General features: G+C 36.4%; 1 protein-coding gene across 1 annotated transcript; it reads right to left on the minus strand.

The window, feature by feature from the left end:
* Positions 1-5036: 5036 nt before the first annotated feature.
* Positions 5037-24545, minus strand: Hand (heart- and neural crest derivatives-expressed protein). Its single transcript, XM_067764220.1, has 5 exons — positions 24253-24545; positions 22735-22878; positions 12669-12865; positions 11426-11581; positions 5037-6015 (listed from the first exon to the last, which is right to left on the minus strand). Exons 1-5 carry the CDS (start codon positions 24356-24358, stop codon positions 5935-5937), a joined length of 684 nt encoding a protein of 227 aa, XP_067620321.1. The 5' UTR covers positions 24359-24545; the 3' UTR covers positions 5037-5934.
* Between the last annotated feature and the right edge of the window lie 116 nt (positions 24546-24661).

A 24661-nucleotide genomic window follows, 5' to 3' on the forward strand; every position in this document is an offset into this window, starting at 1 on the left:
GCAAGCCAAGAGTCAGCGCATTTGCTCCTTGGCAACTACCAGTCACTGCTGGCAGCCACAATTTCGGAATAGAAAAGTTTGTTTATTTGGGAGCCAGCACTAACCCAAACAACAACGTCAGTCTAGAAATCCACGATTCACGACGGTTCACTATTGTCATCAAATGCCAGTTTGGACTGAGTAGGTAGTTGAATAGTAAAGTCCACTCGGCAAACGAAGATCATGATCTTCAGTCAGTTATGGTATTTGTCCTGGTATATGGTGCAGAAGTGGAAAAGTTCTTCGAAAGATTTACCCATCGGCGACGGCGAGTACCGAAGAGGATTTAATATTGAGCTGTACGCGCTGTATGCAGACATCAACAACGAATTAAGACACAGCGGCTACGCTGGCTAGGTTATGTTATGCGAATGACTGATGAATAGAGCGGCCCCTTTCAACTGGAAAGACCAGCTGGAAAACGATTGAAATTCACTTGATGCTATCAATTGGCGCCAATTAGCCCAACGAAGAAGAGACTGGTGACTTGTTGCGTATAACCGTCTAAACGCCAATTAAGTAAATAAGTAGGAAAGTGTTATTGATATTTTAATATATCGCTCATTTGCTGCAACGTCGCCATAACTCAAAAACACAATTTTCCAGGAGAACCATTCAAAGATTTTAACTGCCATATGTTGCGCATATAAAGGCATATTTTCATTTTTATACCACGTGCTAAATTTTTAACTGATCACGAAGATTTTTTTATATAATATAGATCATGATATTGGGTACGTTTATATATTTGAGTTAATAACAAAAGTCATGTTTTTTGAGTTATGACGACGTTGCAGCAAATGAGCGATATGTACTATGGCTACGCATATTCGAATATCCGGATATCCATACGGATATCCGTTGACACGGATAAAATCCGGACGGCATGAATATCCGGTTTCTTCATAACCGTATTTTTATTTTTGGATATCCAGTGAAAGCAACAAATTGATGTACCATATATGTTTATTTAACATTAATAACAATAAATTCGTGGGGCTTTTAAATCAATTAGCAGTGAATACAAAAAAGGCTCGTATTGAGAAATATGTAATATGATGTTAAACTATTTTCTTCTTGTTCTGGTGTAAGAAAACAAGTGCCGATATCATTTCCCGACTCAAAAAATTTCGTGTGGGACGAACTACATTTCCAGCACTTGAAAATACCTTTTCAGAAGCTGTTGAAGTGGCAGGTTTCGACAGATTGGGATATATTTTTTCACGGTCTTGCCACAAATTGCTGGTACTGAGATTGTGGTTTATTTGTTCTTTGAATAAGTAGCGCTGCAACTCGTCTTCCTCCCTTGTGTAACTGTCATTATCATTTAGGAGTATACCCATGGCCATAAGATCACTGTTTTCCGGAGCTTCTTCTTGGGCGTTCATATCAGCAGCACCCATTTTATTCCCATTTTTTCCACATGATTTTTTATTTTGTTACGAAAAGCTTCGGTCTCAACGTGCTTCAACTGCTTGAACCTCGGATCAAGACAACTTGCCAGATGTGCAATACTGATATTTTAGATGGATCTTCAATGTCTTCAGAAGAAACACGTCTTCTCAAGTCTGCAGCTACTTTTTCTTTGAATATTTTTGCCGTCCTCGTATCAGTGTTTTTAAATTTCAGATGCTTATTAATAATTTGATGAATGATGGGTTTCACTTTAGAAATTGGAATCTCGCTGCCACTGCTAAGCACATTTGTCGCAATTTCGAAAAGGGGTGAGTAAATCTATTAGAACATCAACTGCATCCCAGTCACTGTCCGAAATTGCGAGAATAGAAGATGTAAGCTCTTTAACTCTTTCCAACATAAAAAGAACTGAATTCCACCTAGTTGGAGAACTTTGGATTAGTTTTTTAACTGTCTTTTCAGTTTGTATTAAATGTTTATCGAGAGCATATGTTTACCTGAATGTTTGAAACTCATCACCAGTTTAAGAACCTTTTGGATGACTCCACAACATTCCGGTAGTTTCATTCCTAAAGTAACACTCAATTGACGTGTATGTGCACTGTATGGATGACTGGTTATGTCAGGGCTCAAACCCCGAACAGCATTTGCGTCCCTACCAGTCTCTTGAACTTGAAAAAACCGATAGTGGCTCCATAGACTTGATGTCGATCCTTTGTTTTGTAGCGTTTTTTCACAATATAAACAAATGGCAGTTTTCTTATTTTCACTTGTTTGGAAAATTGTAGCTTTTTAATTTTTGACGTTAATTTAATAATCTACAAACATATTTTGTGAATCATTTTTCGATGTTTGCTTCGTTCAATTCTGATATGCAGAAATTCAACTTTTATATTCCACTATCCGGACATACGGATATCCGGATTTTCCGTTTGCTCGTTTTATTACATTTATGAATCCGGATATCCGGACAGTCATATTTTTTGCTTAGCTATGCGGTTTTCGAAAATCCGGTTTATCCGGATAGTTGAAAAATCTGGATGCAGTTCAGAGCCCTGATATGTACGCTATATATAATTATCTGTAGTTACTTATTATAGCGATCCGACTATGTGCAAACTATCGGACTGTATGAGACTTCGAAGTTCGAACTGCAGAGAAACTGGTAGTTTCGAGAAAGTGTGCCTAAGTCGCTCTCATAGGGTGGTTGGAAAGCATGCGTTTCCAATCCTGCCCTACTCCAAGACTTAAGTTATAGTTTCTTTGGTTTTAACATTTAACGCTGAAGGAATGCATCGAATTCCGATGCAGCTCAATGGAATGTGATGCTTCGCTATTATATTTAGTTTAGAGATTCCATTTATCTATGATTAGTGCATATGTAAACATGGTGTAACCCCAGGTATCTAAATAACATGAAGGGTATGCATGCTTGAATGTATTCATTTGTTTGTGTTCAATTTTTTTTATTTTTTGAACTTTCACTTCCAGTCTGCCAGTACTTACTCGTAAAAGTATATATTTATGGTATTTTAATTTGTTATTCCTGTAAATGTTTATTCCTGGTTAATTAGGCTGCAATTTCCGAAAATAAATTTGTTAAAGGCTTTATATATGATTGTAGGTATGTATGTATTTATATCCAATTGAAAGGGCTACAAACTCAATCAAAACAAATCTTCAACTTCAAGTGCTCAAGTACTTTTGGACACGTGTTCATAGGAATCTGTGTTTTATTTTTTTTTTATTTTAGGAAAATTATCTCAAAACTATAAACAATAAGAATTACATTTTTTTGTCTATTCTCTAGCTCCATAGACTACCTAAGAATACCTACAATGAAAACAAATAAGAGATATATGGGTCGTTTCACGTCAAGTTTTCCTACTCGAAAGTCTTGATATTTCCAGTTAGTGAAAATGTTGTCATTGTAAGATTCATTAACTGTGCAAAAGGTGTAACTGAAATATGAGCAAATTGCGATGATACAGGGATGTCGAAAACTAGCTTTTTTCTTTTCAAATATTAAAATATTCAGAAAACGTGTAAAATGTATAGAGTGTTCCCTGTTCCCTATGCGACAATGAAACTTTTAACAAACCCGTTTTGGGTAGATAGTAAATAGGCTAAGAGCCCATGGCTGCCAGACCTTCGTCATGTTATAAAAGCTGAAATTTCTTCAGCGCATACTTCCACTTGAAGTAGGAACGTTGGTACACTATGAAGCTTGAGTCATAGTGGCTTTAGCAGATATGGTGAAAAAATTTGCAAAAATTAGACCTTAGACCACTAGCCTGATTGCCAGACACTTTCTATAGCGGCAAACACTTTTAATCGTAAGCTTGGAGGAACATTCAAGTAGTTTCAAAATGAAACTCCAATACAAAATTTTGAAAAAAAATTTAAATTTTTTTACTGGAAAAAAATTTTGTTTTTGTATTGCGGAAAAGTACAGTGTTACGAAAAGTGTCTGGCTGAACAAAGCCACTATGGAAAGCATCTGGCAATCAGGTTAGTGACTTCTAATAACGTTCCGAAGACAATATAAGAAAATCAGCCTTATAAAATGACTACAGTAAGCAGGGCCGGATTAATCCTCAACGGGGCCCTAGGCAACCATCAATTTGGGCCCCTTTTTCACGTCGGGTCCCTTTTTTCGATTAAAAAATACAAACTTATATCTTTCATAAAAATTTGATTGTCATATTGTAATAATATCAATAAAATTACTATATACATTTTAAATATGTCGTTTTCTACATTTGTCTCGGCAAATTCATCAATTATATCATCAATATCGATTTTGTTCAATAAATCTTACTCAATACAAAGTATACCTTACATCTCAAGTCGCTCTTGTCGCGTTGTGGCTCTTTCAGCAGCTTTGATTCTGTTTAATTGCGAGAAGAATCGTTCGGCAGAACAATTTGTGATCATTAATATTAAAAAACGAAGAGCTATTTCTGTGTGAAGAAATACATCGGCTAATTGATCTTCCATTAGAAACTTATACAAATGGCTATGACTATCTCACGCACACACATGTAGTCATCAGTCGAAATAGTTACTCACATATATACACGCATAAACTACAAATACACATGTATATAACTGGTAACCAAGCATAACTTACAACTGTTCGCGAAATTGCTAGACCTTAGGAGAGAACGAGAAAACCGAGAGTATAAAAGCCGCGCAAGCAGGGTAATCAGTAATTCGTTTGATTTAACCACGCTTTTGTGAAGTACGCGATATTGAAGTATAATTGTACTAGTCCCAAAGTAGACTAAATAAAGACCATATTACAATACTGAATATTGGAGTTATTTATTCGACAGTTCCGCAAAACGAACGTTAGCAGAAGGTGCAAAATATCAGGAAATTCCCAAATTCGTTACAATACATTCATTTATTTGTCATCCATCATTAATCATTCGCTCATTCATCATTCTAGTTGAAATTTCCGCTTGAAGGCTTCTACACCCTCTGTTCCAAAAATAACCGAAATTTTTCAAAATAAAAACAACCAATGACCATTTTGAGATAATTCTTTGTTATTCCTCAATATACTCTCCTTTAACTTCGATACACTTCTTTGCACGCTCATAAAATTTGTCAAATGAGTCGGAAATGTCCTTTTTAGAAACCTTGTCTAGTTCGTCGCCTTTGAATGTGGTCAATTGAGTTTTATTTATTTGATTAAAATGTATTTTCAGTTCTGATTATATTTTTCTTTCGCTCTCTAGAATTTTATGTTTGTAAGAAAATTTAAGAAGTCTTTTTTAATTTTTCGCTAAAATAGGGGGCCCCAGCCTACTTGTTAGTTCGGCCCTGACAATAAGGTCTATTTTTTTGCACTATATCTATTTTTTGATTTCCTGTACGACCATTTCTTGTTTGAAATTTAGCTTTTTTATATCCTAATTTTTTCCAGTAGTGTATGTATGTAGTGTCTGATAGATATAATAAGATATTTCCAGCCCACGACCAAAAAAAAGGGATTTAACATCAGTGTTATAGCGCGTTTTCAGCGAACAGAACTATAACTGATACGTTTCAAAGCTTTTATTCATAACCAGCACTTTGAAATGTCAAAGAACTGCCCATAGCTCATTAAAAAAACGTTGACTGAATATAGTGCAAGCAAAACTTGGGCACAGTAATTTGAAATAAAATCCAAACCGCTGATTTGATCAAAAACACTAACTGTGTTTGCTGAAAGCGGCTATTTTTAACTTGTTGACAGCTTCTATAAAAAAAAACAATTCTGAGCAACTTTTTGAAAATTTCTCTTATCTATACAATGACCTTATTTTTAAGCGCATTTGATATTTATTAAGTTGAGTAATACGTATGCAATTTAGATATAACCTTATCTTAGCTTAATTTACAAATAAATACACATAAATACACTAAGAATGTGTTGTAGATTAACTGCTTAAAACACACAGGACCAACATAAATCACACTGATGTTTTATCACTCTTGTTCGGGAATTAACTCAGATGCCCAGACGTCTTGCGGCCAGCCAGTGCGTCCTTTATTTGATCGATGAGTATTCTGTTAAGGAAAAAAAAAAACAAATATTTTATATTCTTGTTTGTTCGTAATAATTTGATAACGAAAATAAGTATCACACAAAACGATTTTTTGATAATGATAAAATAAAAAAAATTTTTTTAAGTATAATGGTTTTATTGAAAACAATACTTACATTAAGTAAATATAATACTAAAAGCTAGAAAATAATTAGGTAGGTTCTAGGTACTAGGCATCACACTCCTCATCAGTCTAGGGCGTTGATCAGACAAATAAATAAAGGAGCCGCGACAAATTTCTATTGATAGTCAATCGCTCATATCTTTACAAATGATATTTTCATTTATGTATTAGTAAGGCCAACTGAACCTTAATCAGGTTATGCCAAAGAGGATAGATATTGCCTAGAAGATGCGAAGGTTGAAATCAAAGAGTATAAAAGGCGGCAATTGTAGAGGCGCTGGAATTCAGTTTGATTTGAGATTTCGATTAAGACGCTATCTAGCGAGCAAGAGCAGTATTATTTTGAATAGTAGAGAGTTTCATTTGAGCTATCAATCAGTTTGGTTATTAAGCAAGCTATTCGTTGCACAGTTTGAGTGTTATGGTGAAGTACTTTAATAAAGGCCATTTTGCATTATTACATATTGGAGTTAGATAATTAATTGAGGATCGCACTGCGACCATTGGTCTATTGTGCCCTACATATTGGAGTTATTTATTCAACAGTTTAGTGATTCGAACTTAGCAAAAGGGCAAATAAGAGGATTTGCAAGTAAATTCGTTACAATATAATAAGAGCCGTCACTCGTTATTTTTTAGGCATTTACTCGATGTAAACTGTGAGGTAGTGGCTACTTTTTTTTGGGCGAGATGTTTATAAATGTCTTCTATACATTTTCATGGGGTATTTGTATTTATTTTTCCGACAGTATTTAACTAATTATTTGACTCTATTTCCAAAAAGCACGTTTGCATAAAGTGACAACACCGCATGGATAAATGGGAGGCAATTCAAAAATGTCCCTCATAAAAAAAAGTAGCGACTACCTCACAGCTTACATCGAATAAATGCCTAAAAAATAACGAGTGACGGCTCTTATTATATCGGTCCTCTTTGCTTGTCCATCTTTTATTTTTCGGGTTTCCTCTCCTTCATATCTTTCCGTCGCACTTTCTCCAGTTTGATTTCCTACTCCAAATTTCTTTCCTCTCCCTCACCATCTTTATACTTACCTTCTTCTCCTTTCTTTGTCCTGAATGCGATTTATCACAATAGTTTTTCAAATAAAAAGCTTGTCAAGGAAGTACCCCTGTGCCAAATTTCAATCCTACCATGCACTATTTAAATTTAGAATAGGTCGATCCCTGAATATCTAGCGAATCGCACCCTAAATTAGATTTTTTGGAATAGCTCGGTCCTTTTCACGAAAATAAAAGTTTCTCAAGTTTCTTGGTCAAAGAGGTATCCCTATACCGAATCTAAAGCATCGTCAAATCTCACACACAAAATTTCATCAAAATCGGCTTAGTCGTTTGGCATGAGTTCAGTCACAAATACACGTACATACATATGTATGTACATATATATAAAAATATCGCGGAACTATTTATTCATTTACATATTCAAAACTTATCAAAAAAGTGGTTTTCTGACTTAAGTACATATTTGGTTCAAGCTTTGGGCATTTATTGAGAAATCCATTAAGCTCTTGAAAATAATAAGGCATAACGATTAAAAAAACATTATCTTCTGGTACACACAAACATAATATTGGTATCAATAAAATTTTATTGTAGTTTGTTTTAATTTTGTGGGAGTGCACAATTGTGTTAATCACAAGATATAAACATTTATCCTCCCCCATACGACTAATGGCCGAGCCACAATAAAGTGTTTCATATAAATGCGTACAACTCAATCTTATGTATGCGCGTAACATCGCCACAGTCGCACAAGATGTAGCGTTTGTAGCGTTTGTAAATATAGAGGAACTTCAGATTTGGCAATTGAAGTTTATTTCACCTTGGCCATTCACATACAAAATTTCGCGAATACTCTCATTCTCACTATAAAAGAAAAATACTTGCTAACATACTTTGTGTCCTATTCATTTGTTAAATTGCAGTTTTTAACTGTGAAAAATGTTAGAAAAATACCAAGTGGGAAAAATAATTGCACTACCAAAGTTTGGAAACACCAAAAGCCAAAGCAAATGTCTAACTCTTCTTATGTTTTGCCTGCAACAAAAGTTGGAAGTTGGCTACTTTTTCATGTCAGATGGTACCAGTGTCGTTCGATCTGCCGTTATCCATTAAAATACGTGCAATCTACTCGTTATGCATAAAATTGTGTTAAACGCATTTATATGAAAGACTGATTATGTGACGGGGCTTTAAACATTGGCAGATACCCGTTATAGTGGTACCATTGCCCAATTGCATTAATTTCCATAAGTTTGGTTGGGGCAGATTTATATGGATATGTGTATGGCAAGTTTGCCGGGCCCTTCCTTAAAACTTGTGTTCACTGATAGCGCCCAATGTGCTTATTATATTGCACAATACTGTATACTGCATACTTATGTATAAACATTAGAGTGTCTTGGGTTTTGGCCGTCCAACAAGTCACACGAGTAATTTCTGCACTGGTCTAACTGGCGCCAATTGATATCACCAAAAGTATTTAAATAGTCTTCCGCCTAGTGCCCATGCACTTTCTAATTTGACCGATCAAGCACAACGCCAACTTTTTATTTCTCCCATCACGGCATATACGGTACAAACTTCAAGGGTTACGTTTTTCTTGCCTAACTCATCCAGCCTTCCACCTTTTTTGTGGCTCTAAGATTCCCATGGTAAACCAGGTAAGGGATCATGTAGTGTTTTTGGACCTTACAGTGGAAAAATAATTCGATCGCCCTCGTGAAAAAACATGTCCAAAGGGTGAACATCTTTCTCACAAGAATAAAATACCGAGATAAACATACAAGTTACCGTCTGCTATCTCTAGGTATTTCAGATCATTCTTTATTTACGAAATCCCATTGTTAGTGAAATTGCAAAAACCGGGTCAGTTCACGTAAACTTGTATATTTTTAGAAATATTTTAAAAAGGATATTAGAATACATTACCATCGCACCGCGGAAAAATCTGCTAACTCCACTTTTCACTAAAACCGACTTTTACCGCGGCGTCAACGTTATTTTTTAGAAAAACGATTGGAATAGAATAAGCGCGGATATTTCTAATTAGCCAACCTACATGTAAAGCTTGGAAGATTTTTCTTACCCCCCTACCTTGGGTCTGAATACGCCATGGTTAGTTAGTATGTCCCATTATGAAGTCCGTTCAAAATTGGTCCAGGTCATTTTTTTCGAAATTCTTACATTACCGAAGCTTGAAAATACAAAAATTATATTCCGATAAACAAAAACTAACAATTCGTGACTCACGCTAATGTCTAATTGGATAAGGAGCAAAGTGCATATGCACTTGTTACTTGGCGCTATTGCCTCTTAAGTATGTGCATTAGGGTGGGTCAAATTTATTGTTGCAAAGGCACATCCAGTTTCTGAACCTGTAGGTCATACTGAGTAATATCGCCCATGGACCATAGGTCTGAAATGAATTTCGAGCCTCCCTAATTTTGTTAGAAAATATTTGTTTTAGAAATTTTTATTATTATCTTTATGAGAAAATATTTTGGGCTATTTAAAAATTAAATTGGCAATATGGAAAAGTAAAATAATCGCCGCTATAGGGCGCTTTCCTACTATTTTTCGCATTTTATTGCTTCTTTTTGGGGAAAATCTACGAATTTGTTCCAAAAATCGACGAATATTTTACTTTTCCATATTGCAAATTCAATTTTTAAATAACCCAAAATATTTTCTAACAAAAATAATAACAAAAATTAAAAAAAAAAAATATTTTCTAATAAAATTATCATTTCAGACATATTGTCCCATGGACAATATTGCTCAATATGACCCATAGCTTCTGAAACTGGATGTGCACCTGGTTTTTTGCCATACTATTTGACCCGCCCTAATGTACATACATACATACATATATAGATACATCTTCCTATTGAACACTCTCAAGCGGAACCAGCATCTGCTGTTGACTTCCAGCGCTTGGGCAAGTGTCAAGTGTGCGCTTTATCAGTGTCTGCTTTTAGTGAAATAAGGAAATAATTCAAGTGTGTATGGGGGTAATTAATGTACCAAACATGAAAAAACATTAGCATTATGACACCCACAAAATAGAAACCACCCTTTTTTTGCAGAATTTCGGCGAAAACAAGTGCTATTACAAAGTTTCTACAACTTTGTCAAACTCGCAACATTGTTTTAAGTAATAATCAACTTTACATCGTTATTTAACATATTTTTTATTACCATCTTTAAATGGCGTTTCAAAGTCTATAGGCTATAAACGTCCCGTCTTATAGCGAAGCGCGCAACTGATCACTTTTTATTTATAACTAACGCCAACTGGAAACGTCAAGGCTGATCAAGTCGTCCCCTTTCCAAGCATAACATAAGCTAGCCAACAATGCGTTTCACTTTTATTCCGCGTACTATGTTCGTGTCTATTGGTATACAGCTCATCTATCAACTTCCTACGACTTTCGCCGTAACGGGAAAGGTCATAAACTTTCCGTAGAGCTGCTAAGACGCAAAAGAGCTGACACCCTCTACGATAACATCAAAATCAAAGTTGTCTTGTGCTCACGACTGCTAGACCCATATTTTTGCTTGCCTTTTTCTCCAGTCTTTTTCTTTACTCTCTTTTCATGGGTCTTCTCTAGACGGGACTCTGGGTAGCGATGATCTAAAAGCTTCGACGTGGTCACATCTAATCTAATGGTGCACTTTTCACTTCTTTGCTGGATGACTCCACAAGACCTTCGTAGTGTCTTAGTCGCTAATACAACAACAACCTTGTACTCTCGACATGGTCGAATAAAATCAATCTCGCGATTTTAGTCGACTAGTTAGCCCAGCGCACTGGACTGGCACATGTTTTGTAGAACAGTTTTAAAATGAGATATATTGGTTTTATGAAGACATGAACATAGTGCAGTGAATTAAAATACAAAGTCCATGGTGTTTAGGTCATATTGAAAGGATGAAGACGTTCTGGTCTAAGCACAGTGTTTGATATCAAAGGAGGTTGATGCTCTCCACTGACTTTCGAGAGAGATATGGATAAAGACTTGATCTTACTTAATGCTTTCAACTGGTACCAGCTATCGCAAAGCAGGGATGACTGGAGTAACTTGCTATACAATTAATGATGAATGAAAAACATGGTCAGCCAGGTCCCACGATTCTATATAATATATTTTATGTTCCCAATGAAAGAAAAGTACCTAAGGTATAAGAATATATGTATGTCAATACAAAAAGTTATACGTCTTACTTTTATATCATGTTTCAAATATGATCTCTTATCACTGGAACTTTTCCTATGGAGTGGCCTTAAATCTGCACTAAATCCTGTTTTCGGATCCTGATCACCATCCAATACTTCCACGAGATACTTTATATATAAAATGGCCAATTTTAATGTTTTTATCTGAAATTAAGTGGATAAAACAAAAAAAAAAATATTGTTTTGAAAATCGTACTCGTATCGATATTAACTCAAAAATATGAAAATAGCACTGGGTTTTTACTCCGTAGCTCGGATCAATAGCATAAGGGCATATTAATGGTACCTAACTCCATTCTGGTTACACCATAAATCTGCGAGCGGACTGATTAATAACTAGTACCATCTCTTAGTTCTGCGCCAATTTGAGACTAGTACGATTCGCGGCAGAGTTTTTCAACAATTTACTAATACGATATGAAGACATGTTACTTTGATGAACCGACGATTAAGACTTACATACATTTCCGCTAGTACGTGGAACTCAATGATTGATATATAGATATGTATGGAAAACAGACAAGAGATATAATTCTACCCGAGGATTTAAGGAACAAAACAAAAAAACGTTCCCACGGTGGTCATGCTGATACCAGAAAGGGGCTAGTGGGTATCATACCGAAAATTCGAGCTAGAACTGCGTCTACTATAGTGAACATGCAAATAAGAGCTGATTTATGTCGTAAATCGCTATTCTACTCCTACGGGTTCATTAAGAAGAAGGATGATCCAAACAAATTCACATTTTATGAGTTGAGTACCTACAAAGTGCACATCCTGCCTAATTACATAAGCATCCAGAAGATGTTTTTGGTCCTAATGTCGTAAAAAGCCAATATCTATTATGTAATAACTTCTGACGTGAGGAGCCTTATCGGAGTATCAGGTTCCAGCATGTTGTTTTAGGAGCAAAAATACTTCTACAAGTTTCGGAGAGCGTTGCCGAAGTAATAGTCCTTTGCAGGAATCTATATCCTTGGGTACTAGCCAAACAGATGTTTAAGGGAAAGGAAATGTGTCAAATCACTAGCCGCTCGGTGTCAGATCTATAGCATCATAATCGAACGCAGACATAACTGTGGCGGCCTGGTTATGTACAATACCTTCCACCAGCTATTTTCTACAACTCATTTGCCCATATACCGGCATATCGGGATTTGTATTAGTGTATATGTATATTCTTAGCTAGACAAGTACCTATTTGTTTACATAAATTTTATTTTTTATTTACCTTTGATAACTTAGTATCTGACGGTACATTGGGAATTTTTTCTCGTAAACATGTGAAAGCATTATTGATACTTTGTGTTCTTCGCCGTTCCTTTTTGTTGGCCGTATTTCTTTTCTTAATAATGCGCACCGCAGGAACAGCAACTGCTTTCGTTGAAGTGGGTGTGAGAAGAATCTCATGGAAGTCTTTGCCCGAATCTTGAAAGAAATCAAGAAAGTAAATAAAAAAGGCGGAAATAGCAAAGAACAAAAGTTATAAAATAAACGAATTAATTCGCTTTTAAATAAAATAAATATTTATTGAATATTACAACAAATCTAATGCCAATTTCACACAGAGGCTTAATGAAATAATTAGTCAAGTTTTCTACATTAAAGACCTAATTGAACCCAATCCTCCATACAAAATACAAATTCTTAATTATCACATTATTGCTTTATTCATGCGCGGTTCCAGGGGGGAACTTTTTTTGTATTGACTGTAATGAAGTATATAATACTAATCTACATAGTAGTTTAGGCGTTAAAATAAAAGACACGTCTGCTCGATTTAATAGTTCGGGAAGAATGCGAAGTAGTTAATCAGCAAAATGATAAAATAGTAGAATAGTCAGAACCTGAAGTAATAAATGTATGTGATAGACAACAGATAGGCGAAAAGTTAAACACCATAGACAATGAAGATAGATTAAGAGTGAATGATGAGAAAGCTGTATTTTTTTAAATATATATAAAAATAATAAAAAACAAGAAAAATTAAAAATTAGTAAAAATCCGTTGTGTGATAAGAAACTACTATGTAGATTAATATTATATACTTCATTACAGTCAATACAAAAAAAGTTCCCCCTGGAACCGCGCATGCTTTATTGAATGCCTAATCGAGTGAAAAATCCAGTCGGTTTTACTTGGTGTTTCGAATTTTATTGTAAATGTAACAAATGACAATCAAAAATAGATTATTTTCAATAATTTACGAAAAATAGAAAAACACGAAAAATTCAAAATTTAATTTCGCTGCATTTGCTGCAAAAGATAATACGGCTTTTTCAAAAATAGGCACATATTTGGTTAGGTGCAACATCTGTGGGTAGTTGCGCATGCATTTTATTTTGATTGTATTTATAGTTAATAACGAAACGGCTGCTTTCCATTTTAACTATTTTTTGTAAAAACGAAATATTTTTTTGGGGCTGCTGACAGATGTTCGCTTAATGAAGCAAAAGGTGCTGTATGCAAAGGGAAGCTTAATTATTTCATTAAATAATATTGTAATTCGATTAAGTTTCTGTGTGAAAACTGTATAACATTTTGAAGTTTTTGCTGTTTTAAGCCCGGTTTTGCAGAGCCAGTATAAAGGTGGCAACTTGCCCCGGGCGCTACTCATAGGGGGGCGCCATATGGTCCGCAAAGCAGAGCTTCCTGGATAGTTTATATTTTTATTATAACTGATTTCTGGAAAAAATTTTCTATACTAAAAAATTCATGCATATATCCAGAACACTTGCGACAGGTTGTGGAATAATTGAAAGCATATATCTTTTTTTCTCATGTTCAACGTTACGATAGGAATTATTAAAAAATGCTTTAACAAAAACTGTCAAACGTGAATCCGAAATTCGAGGCACTCTCTGTGAAGAACAATAGAAAAAGCGAAGTCTCTTTGTGAAAAATGGAATATTGATATACTAAAAGGTGAAAGGAGGCGCCGCAAAATCGGCTAGAGATATTGGTCTTTCAGCAGAATGTGAAATTTCTCGCGTCATGAAAAATGTTCTTGATCGTTTCCAACAAAAAATACGTACAAGACTTACACGACTAAATTACTTTAATTTGATATTTGGATTTCTCTTAGAAGTTGGAAATTTGTTAAACAGGGATAATAACGACGAAATTGTAAGGACTTTGGTGAATTGTATAATACAGATTTCGATGGAACAGAACTTTTTATCGAAATATGTGTCTGCACAGTGGCGGATCCAGGGGGAGAGGGGGTCATCGCCCATCCCCCTCCCCCGCTCTGATATGGAACTTATGAAAATTATAAAAGTTTGTTTTAATTACATAAACAATTTTAAATTTTCTAGCTTTTATATATGTATAATCTATAACATCGTCCTAATCGCCCCCCCCCCCCCCCTTCCAAGATCTACAATTTATAATACTTCGGTTGAAATATTTTATGAAATTAATAGTTTAGCTATATATTCATTTCCAATTTCCATTTGTTTCGCTGTGGGTAAAATCAGCAGAAACAAGTAAGGAAGGTTAAGTTCGGGTGTACCCGAACATTACATACTCAGTTGAGAGCTATGGTGACAACATAAGGGAAAATAACCATGTAGGAAAATGAACCGAGGGAAACCCTGGAATGTGTTTGTATGACATGTGTATCAAATGAAAGGCATTGAAGAGTATTTTATGAGGGAGTGGGCCATAGTTCTATAGGTGGACGCCATTTAGGGATATCGCCATAAAGGTGGATCAGGGCTGACTCTAGAATTTGTTTGTACGATATGGGTATCAAATGAAAGGTGTTGATGAGTATTTTAAAAGGGAGTAATCCTTAGTTCCATAGGTGGACGCCGTTTCGAGATATCTCCATAAAGGTGGGCCAGGGGTGACCCTAGAATTTGTTTGTACAATATGGGTATCAAACGAAAGGTGTTAATGAGTATTTTAAAAGGGAGTTGGCCTTAGTTCTATAGGTGGACGCCTTTTCGAGGTATCGCAATAAAGGTGGACCAGGGGTGACTCTAGACTTTGTTTGTACGATATGGGTATAAAATGAAAGGTGTTAATGAGTATTTTTAAAAGGGAGTGGGCCTTCGTTTTATAGGTGGTCGCCTTTTCGAGATATCGCCATAAAGGTGGACCAGGGGTGACTCTAGAATATGTTTGTACGATATGGGTATCAAATGAAAGGTGTTAATGAGTATTTTAAAAGGGCGTGGGGCTTAGTTCTATAGGTGGACGCCTTTTCGAGATATCGCCATAAAGGTGGACCAGGGGTGACTCTAGAATGTGTTTGTACGATATTGGTATCAAATTAAAGGTATTAATGAGAGCTTTAAAAGGGAGTGGTGGTAGTTGTATATGTGAAGGCGTTTTCCAGATATCGACCAAAATGTGGACCAGGGTGACCCAGAACTTCATCTGTTGGATACCGCTAATTTATTTATATATGTAATACCTGCCAAGATTTCAAGGGTTCTTTATTTCGCCCTGCAGAACTTTTTCATTTTCTTCTACTTAATATGTTAGGTGTCACAACCATTTTACAAAGTTTTTTCTAAAGTTATATTTCGCGTCAATAAACCAATCCAATTACCATGTTTCATCCCTTTTTTCGTATTTGGTATAGAATTATGGCATTTTTTTCATTTTTCGTAATTTTCGATATCGAAAAAGTGGCGGTGGTCATAGTCGGATTTCGTTCATTTTTTATACCAAGATAAAGTGAGTTCAGATAAGTACGTGAACTAAGTTCAGTAAAGATATATCGATTTTTGCTCAAGTTATCGTGTTAACGGCCATGCGGAAGGACAGACGGACGACTGGGCGTGGCTTCAACCGATTTCGCCCATTTTCACAGAAAACAAATATAAATAAAATCTATGCCCCTACCAAATTTCAAAAGGATTGGTAAATTTTTGTTCGACTTATGGCATTAAAAGTATCCTAGACAAATTAAATGAAAAAGGGCGGAGCCACGCCCATTTTGTAATTTTCTTTTATTTTTGTATTTTGTTGCACCATATCATTACTGGAGTTGAATGTAGACATAATTTACTTATATACTGTAAAGATGTAAAATTTTTTGTTAAAATTTTACTTTAAAAAAAATTTTTTTTTAAAGTGGGCGTGGACTTTCTCCGATTTTGCTAATTTTTATTAAGCGTATATATAGTAATAGGAGTAACGTTCCTGCCAAATTTCATCATGGTTGCTGTCGTTAATGCTTTGTCCTTTGCTACCAGATCTACAGGTGGAATGTGCAGAATGACATACAGTGCAGCCGCCGGGGTTGTTTTCAGGTCTCCCGTAATGCTAAGCATCGATAGTCTGCATACCCCCTCTAATATTTTGAGGTATGTTGTTCAAACAAGAACTCCATAGTATAGAATAGGGCTTACAATCGCTGTAAAAACCCAATGAGAAAGAGAGGGCGACAGGCCCCACGTACACCCCAGCATTCTTTTCCATGCATAGAGTGCCGTTGAGGCCTTCTTGACCCTCTCCTCCACATTGAGCTTGCATGACAGCTTACTGTCTACGATTATTCCTAGTTTTTTTTTGCAAGGTTTCTCCTGTAAGGTCACCCCTCCTAACTTAGGCCTGGTCCAATTTGGGACCTTGTACCTCTTTGTAAACAAGACCATATCCGTCTTCTCCGCATTGACTTTCAACCCGACATTAGATGCCCAGGTATGAATATCCCGAAGCGCCCGATCCATCAAAGAACTAATCGTTGGAAGGCACTTTCCACTTATGACAATTGCAAAGCCATCTGCGTAAGCCGTAAGTTTTACGGGTCCCTCATCGAATTGCCTGAGCAGTTGGTTGATGACCAGCGTCCACAGCAGAGGTGATAGCACCCCTCCCTGCGGCGTGCCCCTGTCCACTGATTTCCTGGCCTCGTACAATCCCCATTGTGATTTAATCTTTCTGCAATTTAACATGCAGCCGATCCATCTGATTAAGGCAGGATGTACTTTAATGTAATTAAGACCATCCATAATCGCCCATTTTGCAACATTATTGATAGCCCCGGCAATGTCCAAGAATACTCCCAGAGCATACTCCTTATATTCCAGGGATTTCTCTATGCTTTTTATCACCCTATGCAATGCGGTGTCTACCTACTTGCCTTTGGTGTACGCATGCTGTGTTGTGGAGAGCAGCTTTTCATCCACGTTGGACTTTATGTAAACATCTATCAGCCTCTCAAAGGTTTTTAGCAGAAATGATGTTAAGCTAATAGGTCTATAGTCTTTGGGATACACGTGACCGATCTTCCCCGCCTTTGGTAGAAAAGCTACACGAGCAGTTCTCCAAGAGTGCGGTACATGATTCAGTCTTATGCACCCATCGAATATTATTTTAAGCCATTCCACGACCACCCTACTTGAGACTTGTAGCATGGCCGGGAATATACCATCTGGGCCCGGCGATTTAAACTTAGAAAACGTCTTCACTGCCCACTCGATCTTGGTATCGGTCACCAAGCCCGGCACTACTAGCTCCGTGATCGAAGTGTGAGTGATGTCTGCTGGCTCTTCTAAACCGTCTCCCGATGGGAAATGTGTATCGAGCACCTCAAGGGATTCCTCACTATTACGTGACCATTCCCCGTTCTCTTTCTTTATTAGTCCCTGGACTATGTTTCGCTTTGCTAGGACTTTTCAACCGTGCTGTTTCGCTGGAGAACTCTATGTCCGTACAGAAACTTTTCCATGAGTTTCTCTTCGCCCTGGTAATTTCACGCTTGTAGATCCCCAGTAGATCCGTGTACTCGTCCCGACACGCTTCGCTTTCCGCGGTCTTAGCGAGCTTAAACATTTCTTTTACCTGTCTTCTTAGAAGACTCAGCTCATTGCTCCACCATGGCGGCTTTGCTTTTCCTCTGAATCTTCTTAGAGGGCAAGCTTTGTTATACGCAGTCATCAGCGTCCTTGTTAGGAATTCATTCGACTCCTCCAGTTCCTCTACATTAGCAACCTCTTTGGGTTGTCCCAGTTTTGTTTCTACATGTTTCTGGAATTTAGTCCAGTTCGTTGACCTAGGGTTTCTAAAGGTTCCTCCCTTCTCTACCCTCTTTAGGGGGATGCTGAAGCTGATATACGCATGGTCGGAGAAGGATGGTCTATCAAGAACCATCCAATCATACCTTGATATATCACGCTCGGAGCTCAATGTAAAATCCAGAACATTGCTGGATGTTGGCTATCTGCAAATTGGTTTGCAGGATGTAACAAAGATACGCCTCTCTCGTTCGTATCTGCTCCTCCCGACGGATTGTGGTGCGCATTTGCATCTGCGCCTATGACCAACCGCCCTTTGCGCCCTTCCTCCTGCACTAGCCTTTTGCACTCCATCGGTGGAACCTTCGCAGCATGGGCCATGTAGCAGGACGCCAGGATAAATGCCTGCGTATTATTTTGCTCAACGGCCACCGCTACGAGATCCTCAGTGGTGTAATTAGGCAGCATATATGAATGCAGCTGTTTCCTTACCATTATTACAGCTCGCACCCGTTCTTCCGTTTGCGCGTAGTAAACGCCAAACCCGGGCGCGCTAAGTCCAGAAACCTTTCCTCCCGATGAGAGCCACGGCTCCTGGATCAGCGCCACGTCAAACGAACCCTCCTCAAAGGTTAGGAGGAGTTCGCTCGACGCCACTTCACTGTGTTGGAGGTTTATCTGTAGGACTCGCAGCACCATTGGGCTGTTTGTCCCCCTCCAGCACCTTCGCCTTGAAGTCGTCGTCCTCCCCTTGCCCTTTTGGTTTAGAGTATTCGAGGCCCCCTTCAGCCTCTCGTGACTGTTGTGCCGGGTGTTCCTCTGTGCGAGTCACAGCACCATTTAGCGGTTGGTCCTCTTCTAGCACGTTGGTGGTGACGTCGGGGACCTCCACCTGTCTTTTTTCCCTTAGGCTTTTAAAGTCCTTTTCGACTTCGCCCACCTCTAGCGTGTTAGGGTTTTTATCCTCGGGACTTCTTTTCCTGAGTCGCATGTAAATTTTGCCAGTGCCAAAGGACATTTTGCCAAGCTCCGTGTACAAAATATTTAAAAAATATTTTACGACTTCATTGGTTTATTAATGTTTGCATATATAAAATTATATTGTTTTGGTAATATAGGGGGGACGGCGCCAAAAAAATATTTTCCCCGGGCGCAAGAAAACCAAGAAAACTACGCCACTGGGTTGCGCCATGATTTCAATTAACTGACATATTTCTGAACCAAGGCGCCAATTCGCCTTGACTCTAACTGTTTAGATTTTTTAAATCTCATATGCTAACCAACACTGCCTTTACTGCAGTTTTATTTGACGTTTTATTTTTGCATATTGAAAAAACTATAAAGTGGAACGGGAGCGTGTCATTATTCTGTATAACAAAATTCTGGGTGACAAAATTCTGTAAATTGCAAAAAAATTCTGCTTGAACAAAATTCTGCTTTTTAAAATTCTGCTTTCTAAAATTCTGCTTTCTAAAATTCTGCTTTTTCAAAATTATGCATGTTTAATTCTGGAATTCAAAATTCTGGAATCATGGCATGGCGTAGCCGGGATTGGATTGGCTAAGGGCTATTTTTTAAAGTGCGGCCAAAGGCTGCCTACGCAGAAGGGTATACTACGCAGAAGGACATAACCGTGGCGGTAGCCACGGTTATACCACACACCCGGACTTGGCATGGCGTAACCCAGGGTTATTTCTTATAAGCGCGGCCGAAGGCCGCCTATGCAGGAAGGTGCTCTACGCAGAATTACTGTGCATGGCGCACTTTTTCAAAATAATTACATGACCTCTTTAAAATTGTTAACATTATATTTTAATACAGAATTTTGTAATACAGAATTTTGAAAGCAGAATTTTAAAAAAGCAGAATTTTAAAAAGCAGAATTTTTGTTTTTAGAATTTTGTACATAAAGAATTTCGACACCAACCGGAACGGGAGCGTGGAACCACATGCTCAGTTACAATTTCGTAAAGTTTTTCAGTCACAAAAAGAATACAATTTTTGAATACATTTTTAAAAGCAAAAGGACATCAGAATATTCTATTTTGATAATTTCTTTATTTTACTCACGTTTGGCAATAAAAATCTAAACTGGGAAATATTCAAAAAACATCTCTCATCCATGGATTTCAAAACTGCTCCTACTTTAAAATGTTTTCCTATCAAAAAATTACATGTCATATGACTTGTAGGTTGACATACCTGAAATATTGTAATGATTAAACAAATGACTAGGGTCAATAAAGCAAGCTTTGCTCTTAACACGGCGGAACTATACAGGTAACTGCCGGAAATCAGCTGATTGGTACTTTTTTAATATGGTTTGACTTTTCAACTTACGGCACAGTACAATTTTGACATAAGTCCTTCGCATTCAAAAAAACAAACTAGGTAATTGGAATTTGTATATGGTATGTATGTATGTATGTCGCCGTGCGTTTTATACATATATGTAAGTCGAAAATTCGAATAAAAATTTGATCTTTTAGCTAAACCTTCAAGAGAAGGCAATTGCGCCTAGGGCGATGCAATATTATGTTCAGTGTTGCCATTTTAGCTGTTTTCAAGCTAGATTTAGCTTTTTTTTCTCCGCTTAACTTGAAAAATTGCGATTTAGCATTAAGCTTTTCTTCAGCTTTTTTCCGAAATTTTTTAGCTCTTTTTAGCTTTATCTCAAAATTTTAGAAAACCCAGATAGACAGTTTGGTGTAGATATCTATAATTTAGAGACATTTAATGAATCGGGCTAGTTTTAAAAATTACAGGGGCTAAGGGACAGATAATGCTAGCATTATGGTAGGCAGAAATCGAGGCTCAGTTACTTTATTAAGTCAACATCAACCCAATATCATGTTCGTTCCGTGTGTTTGCCACACGATTCTATGACTGTTTCATCTGCTTCGAAACTGCTTCTGAGCCAAATTGAGTTTTTAATTTCAGAAATAAAAAATTTATTAGTTTTCTAAGTCCGCATGTAGACAAAAGAGCTATGCAATGATATGTCATTAAACGACGGACACGACCCGTTGCAAATTTCATTCACACGAATAGGATAATGCCTGATTTTTATACTCAGCGTGCTTTGCACACATAGTATATTAACTTTGATTGGATAACGGTTGGTTGTACAGGTATAAAGGAATCGAGATAGATATAGACTTCCATATATCAAAATCATCAGTGTCGAAAAAAAATTTGATTGAGCCATGTCCGTCCGTCCGTCAGTCCGTTAACACGATAACTTGAGTAAATATTGAGATATCTTCATCAAATTTGGTACACGAGCTTACCTGGACCCAGATAAGGTTAGTATTGAAAATGAGCGAAATTGGATGATAACCACGCCCACTTTTTATATATATAACATTTTGGAAAACACAAAAAACCTGATTATTTAGTAAATAATACACCTAGAATGTTGAAATTTGACGTGTGGACTGATATTGAGACTTTTGATAAAAATTTGAAAAATATGTTTAAAATGGGCGTGGCACCGCCCACTTGTTATAAAATAAATTTTACAAATATTATTTATCATAAATCAAAAATCGTTAAACCTATCATAACAAAATTCGGCAGCGAGGTTGCTTTACTATAAGGAATGCTTTGAAGAAAACTTAACGAAATCGGTTAAGGACCACGCCCACTTTTATATAAAAGATTTTTAGAAGTGTCGTGGACGAATAAAATAAGCTATATCTTTGCGAAAAAGAGCTTTATATCAATAGTATTTCATTCCCCAAGTGGATTTATAACAGTAAATAGGAAAAAACTTCAAATTTTATAAAATGGGCGTGGCACCGCCCCTTTTATGACTAAGCAATTTTCTATGTTTCGGGATCCATAACGAATAAAATTGGGTACACAAATTTTCCCTATAGCATATATATTCTTTTATGAAATTGGAGTAAAAACTAATTTAAATTGTTTATTCTGGTATGTCTTTTATGAAAAAAATTAACAAAACGCATGGAAATTGCCTTAAAAATTTTGCTTTTTTCCTTAGCCTTAAACATTTTTATTTAGCTTTTTTTAGCTTTTTATTTTTGTCCATTTAGCTTTTTTTATGAAAAGTTCTGGCAACAGTGATTATGTTATATCTTTAACGGCATGAAATATTCATTAATCTTCTATGTTTCCTACATCAAAATATTTAAAACCAAGCTTTACTATGGCTCAAATGAGAAATAATAAGAGTATCTTATAACATTACATACTTCTGTAAGAGGCTTCAAGCGATGGGGACTTCGAAAAACTCTACGGTGAAATTCGAACCATATAAACAAATTTAGGAAACCGAATATTGTGTTATTAATATCTTACCATCAAATTTGGGCGATGACTCGGAACAATACTGCGGTGATCGATAAAATGAATTTGAAGTGAGATTTGGTCCTGAACATGCAGTGGATACGTAACAACTCGGGTTATTGCTAGAGTCAGAACAATACGAAGTACTCCATTGTTCTAAAATCATTACATAAGAAATATTGAAAAAAATGTATTAAATGTGTCAAAAATGTCGATATTTTTGCAATGCATCGGGATCTTAATACTTTTCGAAAACCGAAATACCCCAGTTTTTGGTACAGTAAAGATAAAATACGTCTGCCGTGGTATGAAGGTTTAAGTTTCGAAAAAAGCAACATAAAAGTATTTTTGAAAACGGAGTCGCTACCCGGCAGTTGTTTGGTATACACTCCGGAGTTATTTCTGCCAAGAAGAGCTTATCAGCGAAAATGTCTCCTTGCGGATGCCATTCGGAGTCGGCTTAGCACATTTGGGTTTCACTCCATTAATTTGTAGGAAAAATTAAAAAGTAGCACGGCGCAAACTGAAAGATAAACTTAACGTAGTCTCTTCAGAGGGTATGTAAATTGCGTCAAGTATTTTTTTTTTTTTTTTTTTTTTGTATAGATAAAAGGTGATGTGATATTAACGGGACAAATTTCACGTCAAATTAGATATTGCTATTAGATTTTTGTCATAGTTGGGTAGTAAAACATGAATTCCATTTTCTGCTATCGCCACCTTAGACCACGCTGACCGACAGTTTTTAAACCCAAAAATTAGCCTATACTTTTCTAAGGGCCTGCAGTACGTTGAACCTGAATCAGATTTCTTACATTAGTTCTGGTTTTTGGGATATACCTATTTTCCTCAAATTAAATACCTAAAAAAAGAAGATACCAAGTTTTTGAACAATAGATCATAGTGCAGCGGAAAAAGTGTCCTTGAATACAGACATAATGTTGATGAATTTTGATAGTGAAATTGAACGACAAGTATTGTAAACAGCTTATCCGAAAAAAAAGTAAAAGGAAGAATGAAATTTAAAGGCGTTCAATATTTTCTTTGCTGCAAAGTTTATAAACTAAAAAGACTTTAAGGAACTGCTCACCCAAGTTCAGTTATTTCGCTCTACCGGTCCTTGGTGAACAGTTACTTAGACCCCGTTTACGCATGCACTGATCTACAACAAATCCTCAAATGATAACCTACGCGTTTACATATGTACGTCCCATCCCTAGGAGCTAGATTATTCGCTGTCAAATTTTCACGTTCCTCTTTTGTTTTTTGCTTTAAGACCCGCTTTTTCAGTAGATACAAGTTCAATAGATATTTTCCCCCATAATCATAAAAATGGTTAATAAAGCTTTTGAAAAAGACATTTATATAGGTACGAGATAATAGTCTTGAACAGCGGTCGACTGCTAATACGCGTCCAAAATTTTCGGCAGACGTGTTGCTCTAAAAATTATTTAATAAATAGGTATGTATGTAGTAGAAATTTCTTTCACTATTTCATCAATTTTATTGAAATAATATAAATGCACATACGGTCTATAGCCGAAACGTCGCTAAGCCGCAATTCGTTGAAATATATATTTTCACTACTATAACAATTAGGCGATTGTCGGCATATTTGTGCATCGTATCTTGCCATTTTTGATTATTTTTCTGCTTTAGAATTGTTTGCATGTAGATAACACACTTTTAACTTTATGATTAAACAAAATTTATGCCTAATAAAAATTCCGCAGCAAACTTTTTCAACTTCGCGAGAATTTGTTCATTTTCCGATATTTATTTTTGATCCACTTCTTGCTGAATCCAAAACTACAATTGAATATGCTAATTTGAAAACAAGCTCCAACCCTTCCTCACTGCACCATAATATGTACATGTGTACATATATAGACGATTAATCTGAAATATAGAATCATACATCTACATATATGTACGTATG

The sequence above is a fragment of the Eurosta solidaginis genome, chromosome 2, assembly GCF_040869045.1.
Source record: "Eurosta solidaginis isolate ZX-2024a chromosome 2, ASM4086904v1, whole genome shotgun sequence".
In the NCBI taxonomy this organism is placed as follows: domain Eukaryota; kingdom Metazoa; phylum Arthropoda; class Insecta; order Diptera; family Tephritidae; genus Eurosta; species Eurosta solidaginis.